We start from the raw sequence: 18,701 nt of genomic DNA, 5'->3' as shown, positions 1-18,701 counted from the left end.
GATGTCCATTTGGATGGATGTCCATTTGGATGGATGTCAATTTGGACCGAATCACAGCCACTAGTAACACAATACAGCACTTACTTTAATTGCAAATGCAGGAACTGCATCTGATTCTGCAGGCTCTGGAGTTCAGCTCTGCGTGCTGTATTATGAGATTTCTGCTTCGATGATGTAGATAGTTTTTAAGTATGGTTTTTTGTGCAATGATGACTTTAATATCTGAGGAAATTATAGTGAATGTAAAGTTGTTTATATGGGTTCAGTTTCCCAAAAGCTTCTTAGTGTTAACATTTTAACGGTACAGAGAGTGTTTATTGGGATGATCATTTGAGAATCATCTGAGCTTTTCAGAAACCCAGCCTTAGACAGAAACTTTTGGATGTTTACAAATAAACATTAAGACAATGCGTTTTAATTTTATGTTTATTTTAATTGTATGTATTTCCAAAACTCTCCTCAAAGAAGGCCAGGATTACTAGTTGCATTCTAATAGCTAGCTTATCTAATAAGTCCTGGTGGAATTAGACAAATCCACACAGTGGATAACCCGTACTCAAAATAAGTGAGTAAAAACTGAGTAAGAAGTTAATAGTTACTACTCAACTCTTGATTAATCAGTGGTTTTATTGATCTGATCTTGAGTTGAATTAGCTTACTTGCAAAATCAGCATATGCTAGATGGCTCTTATTCTACACAGTGTTCAGCATGTGCTCATGCTAAACTAGTACACTTGTATTGCAGTATTCTGACCTTAACCTAGTCAGGAAAAACTGGGAAACTGGAAAAGGGTATGGTATGTATATATACAGTCTTTTGCAAGTTTGGGCACCCTGCTTAAAATGATACATTTTGTGGATGTTCTCTGTTACCTTTCTAGTGCTGAAGTCTTGTTAAGTTAAGTAAGGTTATACCTTGGTGTCCAGAGGTGGTTCATTTGCTTGCATTGCAGATTAGTCCTTTAAAAACAGCCTATGACCTGTTTGTACAGAAGTCCCTGTAATTACTGAATAATACACCTTATAACTGAATAATACACTCCTGCAATAAGGGGTTAACAGGATGTGTCACTGTCTGTGCTTGGCTCACTAAGACTTAGGTCTTGCTATTAACTACACAATAACCCTAAACGTGATTAATTGCTTAAGCTTTCGTCTCCCTTGAAAACAGTAGAGAAAGAAAAGCAAATCTGGTGAAGTAAAGATGTATGATTTGATGAAAACCCCCTCTGCATGAAAACTGAACCTGAGAGGGTGATTCATCTTTCAAACTTCATAATAATAATTTCTGTCTATTTTTTTAATAATAATACTTCATAAACTTCTCACCTTTCATGGCGTAGGAGTGAACATGCAGACAAATGAGAGAATTAAATCATGTCAGAGCATAAATAATTTCAGTAGCAGCTTAGTGTAGAGGGGAAATTACACTTCTCTTGTAAAGTCCTTATTAAGCCTTGGTGGGTCAGTAGTGGATAATTAATTGGCTGTTAATTACTGCATTATTCAGCAGCCACTAGGGTGAAATGACCCTTTGCTAGAGCTTTTTTTGTGTGTTACACATTATAATCTTTTGAACAACAGTGTTCAGAGTTTTACACCAGTATTACCATCATCATCGTAGGTGTGTTTTGTGCGTACAGCGTGTGCCGTAGTTACTGCAATACAAATGTGCTTCATTTTACTCAGCTTTACTCTCAGGTAGAAAAATTAAAATATAAGAGTAAATAAAAGAGGCTTTGCACTTTGCACTGGTCTCAAGAAACACAGCAAAGTCTCATCTAAGACAAGACTGGGACTATTTGAGGTCTTAAGACCACTGTAGTACTACTACGCTATATACTACACAAACAAAAATGCTCTGGAAAATTCAGTAATTCACTCTGGATTAAACTGGCGGCCAGTTCATTAAAAACGTTTTGCATGACAGGGCTTAATAAGGGCTTTTACAAGAGCCCTGGAAAAAGCTTAATTCACTCTAGTTTCTGCTTAAAAATGGAGTAATTAGCAGCCAGTTCAGGTCCCTGATTTACAAGTATCTTCATCATTCGGACCTATTAGGCAACAAAAGGTTAAAATTGTAGAGGAATATGTTAAACCGAACACATTCCTGTTATGCGACACCTCTGGTTTTACAGCATGCACTGATAGTCTGGGGATGTGCGCTACCAGAAAATATGCTCAAAACGCTTGCAGTGCACTTTCGACATCTAGAACATTAAAATAAGCTACAGTGTGCTCTGTTGCTCTTTCTTTCCCTCCCGCTTGTCTGTGGAAATCAGGAGGCAGATATATTTTAGCTGCGCTTTGGCGCTAGGATCCGGAGAGGCTGACTTTCCCTCTGTTCATCCTGTGGTCGCCCTTGGCAACACATCCCAGAATTCCCCTGCTGTCAACCTGAAAGGCAGGGCCTCCTTTCTCTCCTTTTTTTTTCTTAATGGATCAAAAATCCATTTGTGGAAAGACTGCTGGATCTTTGGAGGAAAAAGGGTCAATTTGAACTCAATGAACATACAGAAACTACTGTATTCAGCTCGCTCACCACCCAGTAGGCCAAGAGCTAGGCTCCTGATAATGGCTGCTTTATTTGAGAGTGTAAGGGGGGAAATTTTTGGCCAGAAACTCGCAGAGAGTCCCTTTTATGCACTCTCCAACATTGGAACAAAATGAGACATTTTAAGGACACATGAGCATTGGTAATAAATGTGGCTATGGTAAAATACTTGCCCATTATCACATACTGTTGGCGCCCAAGTGCCTGTGTTCATGCTGAACCTGGACGCCAGTGCTACAGTGCTCTGACCTTAGACTGGAGAAAGAGGGCTAATGAAGGAGAGAAAGGAATGAACCATCGAAGGGCTCATGTTATAAATAGAAAAGTGTTCTCTGTTTTTCCCCTTAACTTTTTGTCGTTTGTCTCGTGTTCTCCAGTTCATCCAGATTCACTGAGCATCACAGTCCTTAACCTAAGTCAAGTGGCTCTTTAGCATCAACACTGATAGAGAATAGTGTGATAGACTTCTGTCTAATCTGATGAGGTTCAAACTGTTTCAGTGCCCCATACACGCTGCTTTTGAAGACCTTTTGAAGTCTAGGTCAAGTTTACTATTATGAAGACTAAGCCCTGCCCCTGGAAGACTAGGCTGCATGTACTCCAGTACATGTTATTCAGAAATGACACACTTTCAGTCCATCACAACTTTTGGGCTTTAGAGTTTAGGGTTTCAGTCCAATAGAAAATGCTAAAGCTTGAAAATGAGAAGTTTTAGACTAAAGGTATTTTTTAAAATAATGCTAATCATTTGTTGAACACACCTCAGATTAGAGTTCTTTTGTAAGTCTTCACTAGCATCACCTTTCCTGGGCTTCAACAGGCCATAAACATACACTATATTGCCAAAAGTATTTACTCACCCATCCAAATCATTGAATTCATGTGTTCCAATTAATTAATTCCATGGCCACAGGTGTATAAAATCAAGCACCTACGCATGCAGACTGCTTCAACAAACATTTGTGAAAGAATGGATCGCTCTCAGGAGCTCAGTCAATTCCAGCGTGGTACCGTGATAGGATGCCACCTGTGCAACAAGTCCAGTTGTGAATTTTCCTCTTCGCTACTAAATATTCCACAGTCAACTATCAGTGGTATCATAACAATGTGGAAGCGATTGCGAACGACAGCAACGTAAAATGAGAGAACGGGGTCAGCGGATGCTGAAGCGCATTGTGCCCAGAGGTCGCCAACTTCCTCATTCGAGTCATTCGCTTCATGTGTCCTTTAGATTAGCTTAAGAGCAGTGCGTAGAGAGCTTCATGGAATGGGTTTCCATGGCTGAGTAGCTGCATCCCAGTCTTACATCACCAAGCGCAATGCGAAGCATCGGATGCAGTGGTGTAAAGCACGCCGCCACTGAACTCTAGAGCAGTGGAGATGAGTTCTCTGGAGTGATGAAGCACACTTCTCTGTCTGGCAATCCAATGGACGAGTCTGGGTTTGGAGAACAGTACTTGTCTGACTGCACTGTGCCAAGTGTAAAGTTTGGTGGAGGGGGGATTATGGTGTGGGCTTGTTTTTCAGGAGTTGGGTTCTGCCTCTTAGTTCCAGTAAAAGGAACACTGCTTCAGCATAAGAAGAGATTTTGGTCAATGTTATCCTCCCAACATTGCAGGTCAGTTTGGGGATGGCCCCTTCCTGTTCCAACATGACTGCATGCACCAGTGCACAAAGCAAGGTCCATAAAGACATGGATGAGTGAGTTTGGTGTTGAAGAACTTGACTGGCCTGCACAGAGTCCTGACCTCAACCCAATAGGCAGGTGTTCTTGTCCAACTCAGAAATGAACATCTGGAAGAATGGTCAAAAATTCCCTTAGACACACTCTTAAACCTTCCCAGAAGAATTAAAGCTGTTATAGCTGTAAAGGGTGGCCCGACATCATATTAAACCCTATGGATTAAGAAAGGGATGTCACAAGTTCATATGCGTGCTAAGGCAGGCGAGCGAAAACTTTTGGCAATATAGTGTAGCTCTGAACTGTGATATTTACTGAAGATTGAAGTTCTATGGAATTCTAAACTAAAACACAGGATGAACTTTTAGACTAGGTCCTAAGTAACACATTACCTTAAAAAAAGGCTTGGCCCTTTGGCTTTTTGAAGGTCACGTTTCAGTACTTGCATACCAGCCTTTGCCTTCCTTTGTTGATTTTCTCTCTCTGGTCTTGGACTGGTGTGAGATATTGGCTCTGGTGCAGTATTTCATGGGAGGTTTTAAGTAAAGGGCCTAAAAACATCTAAGTTAGGCAAAGTGTTTGCTTGGGCCGTGTGTTGAACAAATACCGCAGTGAGAGTCCGAGGACTGTAGGTCTGTGCTTTTTTTATTCTACGAGAGACACACTCCTGAAAACTGGGCAACTTAAAATCCAATCAATCAAAATGGCTGCCGTGGGCCGAAAGCTGCTTGCTAAGCGGGATCTCGTTCAGGTAGTGTGTGGGAAAGACGCTTGGCGCTGCCATGCTGCTGATGGTTCCGTTTTTGGCCTGTGTGCTTTCCGCTGACCAAGACAGACATTTTTGTGTCAAAATAAAGTCATTTTATTATGTCTAGGAAATCTTTCAGATACCCTGGAAATGCTTTATGGATTGGTTACAGCAGGAAATGGTCAGAACTTGATGAGCTCCATGATTAAAATATCCACTACCTCTGAATCCTAGAGTATGTTTGAATCTGCTACAGGCATCTGAGCAATAAAAAGGTAAACACAAAGTATTAGATTGTTCCATAACATATAGAAAACACAATACTAGATGCAGCATGTGGCAGTTTTCTGCCTCATTATACCATGGGTGTGCTAAGCAGTTGGTTGAGGATCTGAAAATCAAGATAACTGGTGCCTACAAAGAGTGGACAGACTAAAAAAAGACATTACAACACCTCCAGCTTGCAATTAAAACATGCAGTTAAGGGAAACTGTAAATCAAGGTTAGCTCTGGAAGACTAAGAAAACTCTATGATAGAACTGCTTGCATGCTAACCAGAAAAACTCAAAGAGTAAATCCCTATTAGACCTGCAAGAAGGTTTAGCCAAGACAGGAGGCGTACCGATGGTATGCCGTTCTACTGTGCAGCATTGCTTACATGAACATGATCAGGATCATGGAAATGTCATCAGAGGGAAACCATACTTGTGACCTTATTACAAAAACTGGGGGCTTCCAAGATGGCGGGGTAGAGTGCAGACTTTCCTGAGCTCCACGCTATTATGCATGTATTTTCAATTTGACTGGGCTTTTTTTTAAGTGGTAGGATATTTTATAATATGACTATGAGGTACTCTGATGCTATGCCGCTGAAAAGCAACAAAAAGCCATAGTACACGACCCTCTAGATGGCTTCCTCCAAATGCCTAATGATGTGCAACTTGCTCATCATTAATGCGAGTAGTACACTGGACCCTGCACTTCGCCAAGTAATCAAAGAAATTACAGCAAGCATTTCCAAAGTAACTGATGACAAACTGGGCCCGTAGTATTAAACGCTTCAGGCTGAAAGAATTTCAAAAAAGAGTGCCACCGAGGCAGAAAAAAAAATGGGAGCAGCATTTGATGCATAGAACACTTTGCCAACTGTTAAGTATGAGGTGGGTTAATGCTATTGGTCGTATGCTAGAGCGAATGGTAGTCAGTGGAAAGTCACAGGAAACATTGCTCAGATAAGAATGGATACCACTAAATATCCCATTCTGGAAGCAGCGGGACACTGAACCGTAACATACCCCGAAACTTTCTGTTGAAAGTGCAGGTTATAAACTATTAAATCCACATTTGTGTTAGTTAGTAGGTGAAGAGATATTTTATTTTATTTGAATTTGATTGATTTATTTGTTAAAAAAACAGAAAAAAGATTTAAACTGGTTAATACATAAATACGAATAATTATCTAACAAATTATGAAACTAAATTACAGTCATAACTCTAATAAAATGTCTTTTAAGCATAAGCATCTTTATCAAATAGATTCCCTTGTGTTCATATGCTCAAGCCCATGCAGAAAGCTTTTTTTTATTTTTATTCATTTTTATTCATATTCATGTGCGTGTGTGTGTGTTTGTGTGTATTTGGCTTGATTACCTGCTCCTCGCCCCAACCATCACCCCACAAACACACACTCACATACACATACATACCACCAAATCAAACACAGCCATCATGCTCCGCTGTAGCTGCCAGCCAGCTGTCTGAACTAAGAGCCTTTATGTGCTGTGGATTCTGTGGCTTTGGGGCTCAGGCTCGTGCCCCATGATCTGCGAGGGTTCCTGGAAAGCATGGTGCCTGCAGGGAATTCACACACACATACACTGCACCCCAGTGGTGCCCACAAAAAAAACCTTGCCACCCACTCTGACCAGACAGTGGTCAAAAAGAGCTCATATTCTCCTCCATTACAAACCAAACCTCTGACCTGCAGCGCTGCTGGGGACATGCTTGACATACATAGCAGGTTGGTTAACTTCTCTAGTTATTATTTTTCCACCTCGAGAACTACTATTGTTTTCTGAGGGACATTTCATCATCAGTCTAATTTATAGACTGCCTTTTTTCTATTTAAGAAGAGTGTGTAAGGAGGACTACTACTACTCTCTTTAAGGCCGAATAGGCGTGTCTGCAATTTGCATCTGAAATTTAGAAGGCTAATGTAGCTAGCAGGTTGCAATGGACGCTTATACACATATATACATATATACTTATATACATTACTTAGCTCTGTGAAAAGTCTGTGCCTAAATCTCATAGTTGATAAGTGATCTTACATAGTGCAACTTGTATGGGTCATGAGACTGTGCAACTACAAAAAATATATACTGCATAAAACATAAACTAGCTACTATACATTGTAGCTTAATTAGCCCCATCACTCTTTAGAAAACCAGTAAACAAGCAAATGTTTTGCCGGGATCATTCTGCTTTAGCTTGCAAACGTTTTTAGTAGGCAGCTAAGCGTAATTTTTTCACTCTTCTTTGCAGATGGAGATATTCTTGGGTGATCTTGCTGCACAGCTTGTTTAAACTCTATCCACAAATTGGCTATGATGTGAAGGCCAAGGGACTGTGAGGGCAATTCTTAAAGCTTTGGTTTGCTTCTCTCTCTTTATGTAGTCCATGGAGGTTTGAGGTATATTTTGAATCCTTTAACATTTGCATCCAGGATTTGCTGGTGTTTTGTGGAATCCATTTTTTTCCCACCCGTGCAAAACTGCCAGTGTCACTGACAACAACACAACCTCAAATCTTGCTGAGTCTACGCCCATGTTTCACAGTTGGCAAGGTGGTCTTTTCATGAAATGCAGTACAAATGTGATGTGCCTTTGCTGATTGTGGCCAGGAAATTGTGTTCATCGGACTGCTGATTTAGACTCATCTGTAGACCCCTTCAAATGTTTCTTCTCTGAAGATTATGTTTGTGCGAGCAACATCATACATTGAAACGGTAAACCACTTCCTTCACTGTCTCTTTGAAATTACAAGCAGGTCCTTGGCTATGCTATGGTTTTAATTTGCCTGTCCTACCAGCGTCTGTAAAAGATTTTCTTGATCTTCCAAACATCATCTTGAGCTCCATAGTTGCCTTGAACTGCCATTTCTTAGTAACCGTCTGCACTGAAGAAACTGCAAGCTAAAAACGCTTGGCTATCCTCTTATGGTTTTCCCCTGTTCTTGGGGGCATCGATTGCCTTTCTTTTCAGATTTTTAGGAAGTTGAGTAGAGGAGCTCAAGTTTGACGAGTGTATGCAATGAAAAGGCATTTTAGAGAGCTGGCAAAAGTACAAGCTTCAGTTTAATAGTGCGTCAGAGGAGAATGTATAATGGTATAATAACTAGAGAAAAAAAGGTACCAGGCTTTACACACTGCAGAGTGATCTGAAATCTTGCACAGGTCTGGATGTGTAAGCTGAGGTTTTTGGAAAATATAGAGTATAAGACTGAAACAGCTTGTTCAGGGGTTACATATCTGTTCACATCCTTAGCCTAATACTTGGTTCATGCACATTTGGAAGCAATGACAGCTTCAAGGGATCCTGGGAAAGAAGCAGTAATGAACGGTGTCTGGTTTCCTTCAGAGGTGATACTTAATTTTTAGGCCGAAAAGTTCAAATTTGCTCTCATCAGATCAGGGAATCTTGTTTCTCATGGTTTGAGAAACCTCTAGGTGCCTTTTGGCAAACTCCAAGCGAGCTGCTATGTCATGCCTTTTACTAAGGAGTGGCTTCTGTCTGGCCACTTTACCATAAAGGTGTGACTTGTGGAGTTCTGCCTGGATTACGGATCTTCTAAAAGGTTCTCCACAAGGATATGCTGGAGCTCTGTCAGAGTGACCCTTGGATTCCTGCTCACCTCCCTGGCCAAGGCCCGTCTTTCTTGATCCCTCAGTTTGTCCAGGCTGGCCAGGTCTAGGAAGATTCTTAGTGGTTCCAAACTTTTTCCATTTATGAATGATGGTGGTCACTGTGCTCTTTGAGACCTGTAAGCTGCAGCAATTGTTCTGTACCCTTCTCCAGATCTATGCATTGCCATAACTCTGAGATAAAGTCTGCTGTTAACTCCTTTGATCCCATGGTGTGGAGTTTGCTCTTACATATGCTTTCAGCTGTGGGACCTTATATAAGCAGGTGTTTGCAATCCCCAGTCGTGTCCAATCAGTTGAATTCACCAGAGGTGGACTCTAATTAAGTTGTAGAAACATCTCAATCAGTATCAGTGGAAACAGAATACACCTCAGCTCACCTTTTTGGTGTCAAAGGGAGGGCACACATGTGTACATATGATATTTTACATTTTGATAAAAAAAAAAAGAACTCAGTCTATTGTAGAATAAGTCTGTAACATAATAAGAAAAAAAGGGTGTGCAGACTTTCCGGTTTGACTGTAGGTCAAATGTGTATATTCACATCTGCCCTGTATGTAGGATGTGTGTGCTGAACCAGGTTCCCATAGCACACCAGTGAGCTGAGAGGAGAGAATTTATTTGAACTGTATTACAGAAATATGCTCTTTGGCTGTTCTTTAGTTATTAACTTCTGTAACTGAGACTGTGCTTACATGACTTATTGGACTGTTTCATGTATATTTCCAGGACTTTATTTTTTCATAAAATGTTAGATTTTTTAAAACACGTTTTTCTAAAATTATGTTATAATATTTGCCAGACTTTAGACTGGAAATCAGACGTACTCTCTAGTGCAGGGGTCATCATTTCCGGTCCTGAAGTGCTGGTGTTCAGCACTGTTTGCTTATTTTCATTTCCCCCACACACCCACTAAACCTGGTTAATAAATTGATGAGTAGGATCAGGTGTGTTAGAGCAGGAAACTCAGCAAATTTTGTTGGACACTGGCCCTCTTGGACCAGAATTGATGACACCTGTTCTAGGTTGCAGCTTGTGACTCTTATTTTAGTCAAATACTGCCATCTAGTGGTGCTAAATTGTATATATATATATTTTTTTTAATCTAATTTAAGTCCCTCTGGAGAAACTCTCAATATGCATTTCACACTACCTATTAGCTTTGTCTTAAATTAATATAAAAGCTGATAATTGGTTAACACTGGGTCACATTGTCTGATTCTATATCTGAACTTCACAGAAACACTTTAAATGATTCAGATGGCTCGAGAAACCATGCTTCTCTAAATAAACAGACATGGTTCTTCAGATTGTCTAAATGGTTGTTTGAGTGATGCTACAGATGAACCACTTTTGGTTACATTGAAAAACACCTGAAAGTAAAGCGCTTCTAAAAAACTTTACTTTTATCAAGTTTACCAATTTAATGATTATCTCTATTTTAAACATATCTCATGCAAACAAGGGTTTTTTTTTCTGACATCACTCAAACAATTTTTGAGTTGAATCTTGAGTTGAAAAGATACAATGTGCAATGCAGTACTTCATCCATTAGCAGTGTACTGTTATGCCTGAAAACTAGCTTATTCTCCACTGTGTATCCTGTTCTGTGTTTTGTCTGTTGTCCTTGTATGTTACCTGTTTTGCACTGGAGTCTCAGCCTTTTATACTACAAAAGCCTGTCAGTATAATGACAAAGTTGAATTTAATTGAGTAAAGCCATGGCTGCAGCTCTCAGCCTGCCACTCAGTTACAGCAAAATAAAACCATTTAAAAGCTAATGCATATTAACCAGCATTTAGAACTACAGAGTTTATAGCATATATATTAAGTCCAATGTTGTATCAAACATAGGCTGCTGTCAAAATAAAAAGATGAAAAAAGGGGGAAAGAAAAGGCAGGTTCAGAGAGCAGATACCTTTTTTAACATGATGGGCAGAAACAAAAGATGTTTTAAAAATTGTATTAAAATCATGAACAACCTCAAGCCAGACTAAACTTAACATTTTAAATATTGTTTCTCAGTGGCTGCTTATCCATAAATGCACAATCAGGTTCATCTCGGTAGTGTTCATAATTACTGTTAGCAAATCACTAATGGCACACACACGGGAAACGGTCAACATAACCAGACCAATGATAACAAAAGGTTCCTGATTGAAACCTGGTGGCATATTTCATGATTGTGGCAGAGCTCACAAAACATTATAAACTGGATACTTAATGCCATTCTAACCATGAATACTGAGGTGTTCGCCATTGTCTTGTAAAACCAATACAACATTTATTTATTGTACAATTTAAGCATTGCATTCAGATTTGAAAGCCTTTGAAGGAGTTCTCAGAGACTGGCTATCTAGGATTCCCTGACAACTGTAAACCCTTTAGGTGTCCCCTGAACCTGATCAAAGAAATTGGTCACTTCAAGTAAAGTCACTTGCCACAGGTCTCAATAAGATAAGAAAACAAATATTCTCATAACAGTATTGAGAACCCATCTCATTATAAATGATTTTACATGCTGCTGAATCAACTCCTAATAGTCCTTATTCAATTGACCACTCACAAATAATTCAGGCCACACTTGAGTTTTGTGACTTTTTTTTTAATTCCCCAGCAAACTGAACAGCATAAACATACAATTTAGAAGAATGTGTTTGGTCTCCTGGTGGTGAAGCGGGGCTTGTGCTGCTGGCGCAGAACCCTGTGGGGCAGGGGGAACTTAATCTTGGAGTCCTGTTGAACAGAGAAAAGAGCCATGTTAACAACCAATCACTCAGTCATTTTAAAGCTACAAGTTTTTGTAACATGATGTTGCCAGTTTTTAAAGCCGCCAGATTGGAAGACAGTACACTTGATCTGGAAGAGGTATCCGGCCATTTACTCTTGCAGGCTTTTAACCAGAGCTGGCCATAAAACCAGTCCAGTGAGAGACCTGCTGGTTATCTGCATTTGACAGACATGTCGAACATGGCCATGTCGTCTTAGTGTCCAGATTCTAAGTGAGCAGCAAGCATTGGCTTTCTTTTACTCAATCACTAGACAGTCAAGCATGGTAGAGGACGATAACTACAAAAGCAAAACTTACATGGAACTGCTTGATGGCAGGTCTACGACATTTGTTTGCGGCAATCACCTGCACCTTCATGATCTGAATAGAATGAGCACGTGCGCGGTGACGAGCTCCCATATCACGGTCTAAAAAAAACACACAGGGCAAAGGAGTTAACCATAGAAACATCCCATTGAAATTAACAAAATTCTGGCTCAGTTAGATATTGGATAAACTAAACACAGGTGCCCCCTGTTCCTAGGAGACCCCATATTTTGCACACATTTTCCCTGCTCTAGTAGAGGAGCAGCTTGTTAAGTTAAATTATGTGCTAGCAGGCAAGGGGACATAAAATGTGCAGCTTGAGGTCCCCAGGACTGGGAATTCCTTCACTAGTTTGTTTTGTTGAACCTTGAATTCACTTCCATTGGCACATAACAGCTTATGAAAGGCGACAAGGTCCTTTAATTTCTTTGCGCACACATAGCAAGAACATTACACAGGGAGATAATGACCTTTGGGTTTGTGTGCAACTCATTTCATGATCTTTCTTGAAATAATGTGGGATTTAATCTTAAATCATTCAGCAATGGCACTGTAATCTCAGGTGTACATCTCAGTGGCATGCGTTCATACTCACAGCACTGGGTGACTGCTCCAGAGGTGGTCAGGTCTCTGTACTCGCGGTACATGTTGTGGGTGCCACTACGGGAGTCATAGCGCAGCCAGATGCCAAAGTTCTTAACTTTCAAAGGAGTCTTCTCATGAACCTGGGGATAAACGAAGGAACGTCATGTCAACTAAACAAATCTCATTAGTTTTAACCTCAACAGTCCAGGAACTAGTTGAACAAGGACAAAAACATTCACAATTAGGTTTTTACAGTTGCTGGGAGGGGGACATTTTTATTATGTTTTTTTTTTTCATAACATGACGAGCATTTGACACTTCATGCTCTGGAAGAGGCGAGTGTACATGTTAACTGTTGTGCAAAGCCATGAGTATCATGTCAGCTTTAACAAAGCGTAATTACCCATTTATTTAGCATATTCACTAGTCTGATCTTATACAAACAATACAATAATCAAACCCCATGCAAACTAAAAGCATAAATAGTGCAGCCCCCCATAGGCAGTGTTTTGACCTCTTTCCTCTACATTAATTTTTATATAAACAAGCTGCAGTCTTACCAGGCCACAGTACACAGTCTCTCCAGATGCCTTCTTCATCTTCCTCAGCTGAGAGACAAAGTACCAGAAGCGAGACTTGGCCACCACATGGTTGGGTGCAAAAATCCTCATGCGATACAGAGGAGGAGTTGGGTTCTTGGCGGAGGGCAACAGACGCCCAACAACCTTGTACTCCCTAAGCTAATAGGAGAGATAAACAAGAAAACAACAGTTAAACACTGATTTAGATAACTAAATGTAGAGCAAGTCAATATGATAAAAGTGCCAACAGCTCTGATAGTTTAAATGGTTAAAAAGAGAACCAGTCATCCTCTTAACCACAAATAACTGATTTCCTTTCCTCCAACAAGAAACTGGCCATGGGAAAAATGCCAGTTTTCAAGATGATCCAACGTTGCTTGATAAGTTTTTAAAACTGTACATCTACCATATTCATAACATTACATTTACATTATCTGCATTTAGCTGATGCTCTTATCCAGAGCAACTTACAAGGTTACTCATTACAGAGTTGGGCCAATGTAGTGTTGGGAGTCTTGCCCAGGGACTCTTATAGCGTAGTCACCCAGACTGGGAATCGAACCCCAGTCTCCCACATGGTGTAGTGGCTCACTGTCAGGTAGTGCTGTTAGCTGTTGCGCCACACCAACCACTTTTGGCATCAATCAAACCAAGAGTGGAAAAATCCAATAAAAGCACAGAAATAACTTGAAAGTGAACTTGACACATACAACACATGATAATCAGGACACACGGATTTTAAGGCGTTTTCTAACTAAAGCTTTCCAATACTAACAAAACTCTGAAAGGTTTTACACTTCGTTTAACAGGACAGAACTAAGACGCTAACTTCAACTGAGGCCAATCTGTCTTCATCCCAAACTCATGAGGGTGAGAAGTTTCATTACTATCGTTTTTAACCTGAAAAAAAAACAAATGAGCCTCTTCTGCTCGTTTTCGGCTAAATACTGACATGTTACTGGAAGTAACGCAAACACAGTACTTTCGCGTTAAACCTCGTTATAGCTGCTCATGTTCAGGCAGCACGCGAGTTAATCAGCTAGCTAGTTAAACCAATGCTACTGCTAGCGCCCGCTCTCCATAAGCCCATCAACAGACAGTCTTGGAGCTACGATGATTTAGCGCAGTAAACAGCTTTAAGACAGGGTATTTTCAGATATTTGAGTTAACTGTGTTCTTTCCGATCGCCTGAATGGACAAAGCGGCCGGGCGCACCGCATGGTTTCCACAAGCGCTGACGGCCGCCATGTTGCAGCGCGCCCGACCCCGTTACAATCAAATTTAACACTTTTATACCGAACATGAGCGGTCCCCCCGACTCCCTACCGACAGATCAGTCTCTTATACAACATTATAGTGCACAGGCAGGCGTCTACTACGACAACTATGGGTGTAAAAGTGATATTTACGTACTGTGCCAGACGCCTTCATGGTGTCTCTCTGACTGCCACTGTGGAAAAGGAAGCAGCAGCGCGCTCGAGCTCCGCCTCTAACCTCCGCTTCTTCTTCTACACACAGAAACACACACACACACTGACACACGCGGCGCAGAGCCGCCACCTACCGGTGCTTGTACAACGCAGTACAGCCGTGTTACACTTCAGATAAGAGTTTCACATATGTTATGTAGAGTGGGGTAACCCCACTGACCTTACCTTTAATCATGGCTTCATCATATTAATAAAAAAAAAAAATAATAAATAAAAATAATAATAATAATATTTTTTTTAAAAAGGAAGATGCACAAACGTACTTAATAACGTAAAGTTAATAAAATGAGAGGTGTTGAATTTTTTTTCTTACTTAACGATTTCTTAAAACTACATTTTTAACTATAGATAAAATCTGGATTTAGTCCGGCTCCGGTTGATTCAAAATGTACTGGCAACATGCCAGATTGAGCAATCGATCAACCAGCCATAATCAATCATCTGAAATGCAACAGGGATTTGGAAAAACGTATAAATGTCTTTTAATGTCAGACTAGAACTAGTATACCTCTACATTAGGATACTGGAAAATAAAGTCTAAATTAATAAAGGCTTGAATCCGGGGGAATAGCAAATAAAAACAAATAAGTTCATGAGTATGGAACTGGGGTTGAGAATTTCCCCACTGTGGGACTAATAAAGGATTATCTTATCTTGAAGAGGAATAGTAAAGCCTTCCCTCATGGTGGGCCAATACGAACACACATCCCCTACACAGGTCTAGTCCTCCACTGTCAGAAAAAGCTTTAGTTTTAGTCCCGACCTTTTTTTTTTTTTTTTTTTTTTTTAGAAAGTGGCTGCCAGCATGACAAGAATTTGTCATTTTGCTGCATTAAATATAATTTGCGGAGTTAATATGTGGACATGAGCTCTAGGTTGCGAGGTTGGGACGCGCAGCCGCCGTGCACACCTCGTGCGATCTACACATCATGTGCTTGGTGGCTGTTGACACAGGGATGAAGTGAAGATCGGTCCTCCAACCCTGGGAAATCATGTGACAGAGGCTATTCAAGATGGCTCCGCTCGTAGAAGAACATTTCAGCTCTTTGCAGCTCTTATTAAAGGTAGGCTTTCAAATATATTTATATATAGATGTATATAAATTTCAGGCAGTAGATCTGTCAGATAAATGAATGAGCTGTGCAGACTGTCTGTCTGTTTAACACACACGTAGTTCCTCGTTCACTGCGTCCATTCACGTCAGGTATCGTAGGTTTGTAGACCCCATGACTCATACATTGCAAATGCTTGTCTGTGTTTATGTACAACATTTATCGATTCTTTTATTTGGGCATTTTTTTTTTGTTGAGACTTTATTGGGACGTGTCTGTGTTGGTGCTGTACACTCACTACAGTACAGTGACCATCCCTGTTCTCTGAAGGGGTTTAAAGACATGATAGATCGAAAGTGCTCAACCTTTCCTTTACTCTATTATTTAGTGAGGGATGGGTCAACGTCTTTGGTTTTGCAGTATGATTGCTAATATTTAATGAATGTGCTGTCTGAATGTTTTGTCCTAGGCTCCATCCAGAGACGTCGTACGGCAGCTATGTATGGACACTTTCCCATCCAGGGCACATGAGTCTCGGGCTCTGATAGACAGCACTGCTCGGACGCTGTCTGTGTCCAGTAGTGAGGCTGTGCAGGTCAGCGCATGGGGCTTAATGAAAGAATCATCTTCATCTGTCAGGAAGAAAGCCGTTTAATTCAAGCCTTCCTTTTCGCAGGTGCTGACCGCATTGCATGTGCTCTCACATCATGTTGTGTACCACAATTTAACAGCAGCGGAACAAATTCTGTCTGTGTTCCCAGACACCTTCCACCCAAACCTCAAAAATCTCCTCACGAAGATCCTGCTGGAGCAGAGGTGATTACAATGTCACTAACAAGTTATTTATTACTTACACATAGAGGTAAATGTCTTACCTAAGAAATAAGAGGTGTCCATACATCCGTGTTAATTTGCTTGTTGTTAATATAATTGTGGCCCTTTTTCTAAGCGCGACATGGAGAAATGATGCCTTGGCCAGTCAGAGTAAGTGTGCTGAAAGCAGCAGTGTTCTTTTCATCATTATACTTGACTAACCGTTGTATAGGTTTCACCATTCAAACCCAGTGCTTCTATAACAGATGTTCTGTATGTGTGTATGCAGTTTCCTTGCCACAGCTCGTGGACATGGAGTGGAGGGTGGACATGAAGACAGCCTCAGACTCCGTGAGCCGCATGGCTGTGCCTACCTGTATTTTGCACATGAAGGTATGAAGAATGATCAGTAAAACTGACTTAGCTCTGCATTACGCAGTCCATTCTGCAGACAGAGGGAGTGTCATGTTTCCTGACTTGTGTGGATGTTCCAGGTCCAGGATTCACCCAGTGTGAGTGGCAGTGCCTGTGACTCTTCAGTCACCGTTGAGCTGAGCAAAGAAACTCTGGACACCATGCTGGACGGCCTGGGCCGCATCCGAGACCAGCTGTCTGCTGTGGCTGGGAAATAGGCTGCAACTTTAGCAGTTGAATCAGTAGTTCATTCATAGTACAGCACTATCTCTCCCCATTCTGTTCGAGTGCCACAAATCTAGGACTAAAGCTGTACACACCCCATTTTGAGCATAGGAAGACGTTCGCATCTTTGTGGCGCATCAGTCATGCAGCACTGTTGAGCATCTGGAGTAGAGTGCCTGAACCCACGAGACTGGCATTTTGCATAGAAGAGAAGAACCTAGACTGCATCTTCAAGGACCTGATAAATGGCACAGAGCTTCACACAGAGATCAATATACCAATATACTAGCCTGGTGATCTTTACAGAAAGGTTTTGAAGACTTGAAGTGCTCTGAAGCTCTAAGCTTTTTGGTTATTGGTGTGCACTACCCTTTCATACAAAAGCAGTATGTGTTGATGCATGTAAATACCAAGGCGGCGATGACTGTCAATTATTTTTTCATTGTGTTAATTTACAATACTGTATGAATTGTTATACTAAATGATTGTATGTCTTTTTTTTATAAAGCTAAAATTCAATTAAATCCATCTAAAGAAAAGATTGACAGGGATTTACAATTAAATGTATACACAGTCTTATGCAAACATTGGGACACCCTTGGCTAAATGCCACATTTTGTGATTTTTGGTGAGAAGTAGAAAAAACAGCATCTGTAGCAAATCAAACACAAAACACCAATTTGTGTCAGTTAATCCTAATACACTTTATCTGCCTTCAATAACATACAAAAATATACATAAAAATCATCAATGTGGAATGTGCAAAAGTTTGGTCAACCAAAGTGATGCAAAAACCTTTTTATGACAGGTTCTCACTTTTTTGTAATTGAGAAATATGTCAACTGTATAAAGACCTGAAAATGATAGTAATTGATGGCCACAGGGCAGGGGAAGTCTACAAGAAGATATCCAAACCTTTTAAACCTGTGGTTCCTACAATGCTGAATGATTTTAAGAAATAGAAGTTCACACCATTAAACTCAGACAGAACTGTTCGTAAGCTGGCATGACAGGCAAATCAGAACCTCCATATGACGTCTTGGAACCTCCCTAAAAGTTTAGCTGAGTCAAGGGACGGTGGCAAGCCAGATGAATTTTCAGCTCTTTGACTGCCACAATCAGCAGTACTGAGCTATGTGTATTTTTTATGCATCACTGGGTGGGTCCCTTGTCTGCAGTACACAATGCTCAGTCTGGATCACTCTCACTTACTGGATTACTGCCTTAACTATAGACAGAGTACCTTCAGCTTATGTCATAGGGCATGTACATAACATGTACACAGCATCAACAGAGCAGTATGCAGCCATTTTTGGGAACATAAGAGAGTGTTGCTGTTTTATGCTTCACCTTCAAAACCATGAGTTGAGCTATGGACTAATCGTTCATGTATTGGGGGTTACTCAGCAGCATACAGAATGTGGTGTACGCTGGAATGAGCATTAGCCAGACTGCGGCCCAGTATGAACATCATAAGGTATACAATATAATCATATATATGTATACAATATATACAGTCATGCCCGAAAGTATTCATAC

General features: G+C 40.6%; 2 protein-coding genes and 1 non-coding gene across 3 annotated transcripts; 1 reads left to right on the top strand and 2 right to left on the bottom strand.

The window, feature by feature from the left end:
- Positions 1-11,494: 11,494 nt before the first annotated feature.
- Positions 11,495-14,669, bottom strand: rpl18a (ribosomal protein L18a). Its single transcript, XM_072673817.1, has 5 exons — positions 14,582-14,669; positions 13,148-13,327; positions 12,598-12,727; positions 11,994-12,103; positions 11,495-11,641 (listed from the first exon to the last, which is right to left on the bottom strand). Exons 1-5 carry the CDS (start codon positions 14,597-14,599, stop codon positions 11,549-11,551), a joined length of 531 nt encoding a protein of 176 aa, XP_072529918.1. The 5' UTR covers positions 14,600-14,669; the 3' UTR covers positions 11,495-11,548.
- Positions 12,358-12,491, bottom strand: LOC140550489 (small nucleolar RNA SNORA68). Its single transcript, XR_011979184.1, has one exon. It is a non-coding gene; the product is annotated as a small nucleolar RNA SNORA68 (small nucleolar RNA).
- A 972-nt stretch (positions 14,670-15,641) lies between the features above and the next one.
- commd9 (COMM domain containing 9) lies at positions 15,642-17,701 on the top strand. Its single transcript, XM_072673816.1, has 6 exons — positions 15,642-15,722; positions 16,180-16,305; positions 16,387-16,526; positions 16,660-16,694; positions 16,813-16,916; positions 17,018-17,701. Exons 1-6 carry the CDS (start codon positions 15,672-15,674, stop codon positions 17,153-17,155), a joined length of 594 nt encoding a protein of 197 aa, XP_072529917.1. The 5' UTR covers positions 15,642-15,671; the 3' UTR covers positions 17,156-17,701.
- The last annotated feature ends 1,000 nt before the right edge of the window (positions 17,702-18,701 follow it).

Source organism: Salminus brasiliensis, chromosome 2 (assembly GCF_030463535.1).
Source record: "Salminus brasiliensis chromosome 2, fSalBra1.hap2, whole genome shotgun sequence".
Lineage (NCBI taxonomy): Eukaryota > Metazoa > Chordata > Actinopteri > Characiformes > Bryconidae > Salminus > Salminus brasiliensis.
This window is presented reverse-complemented; position numbering and strand designations above follow the sequence as displayed.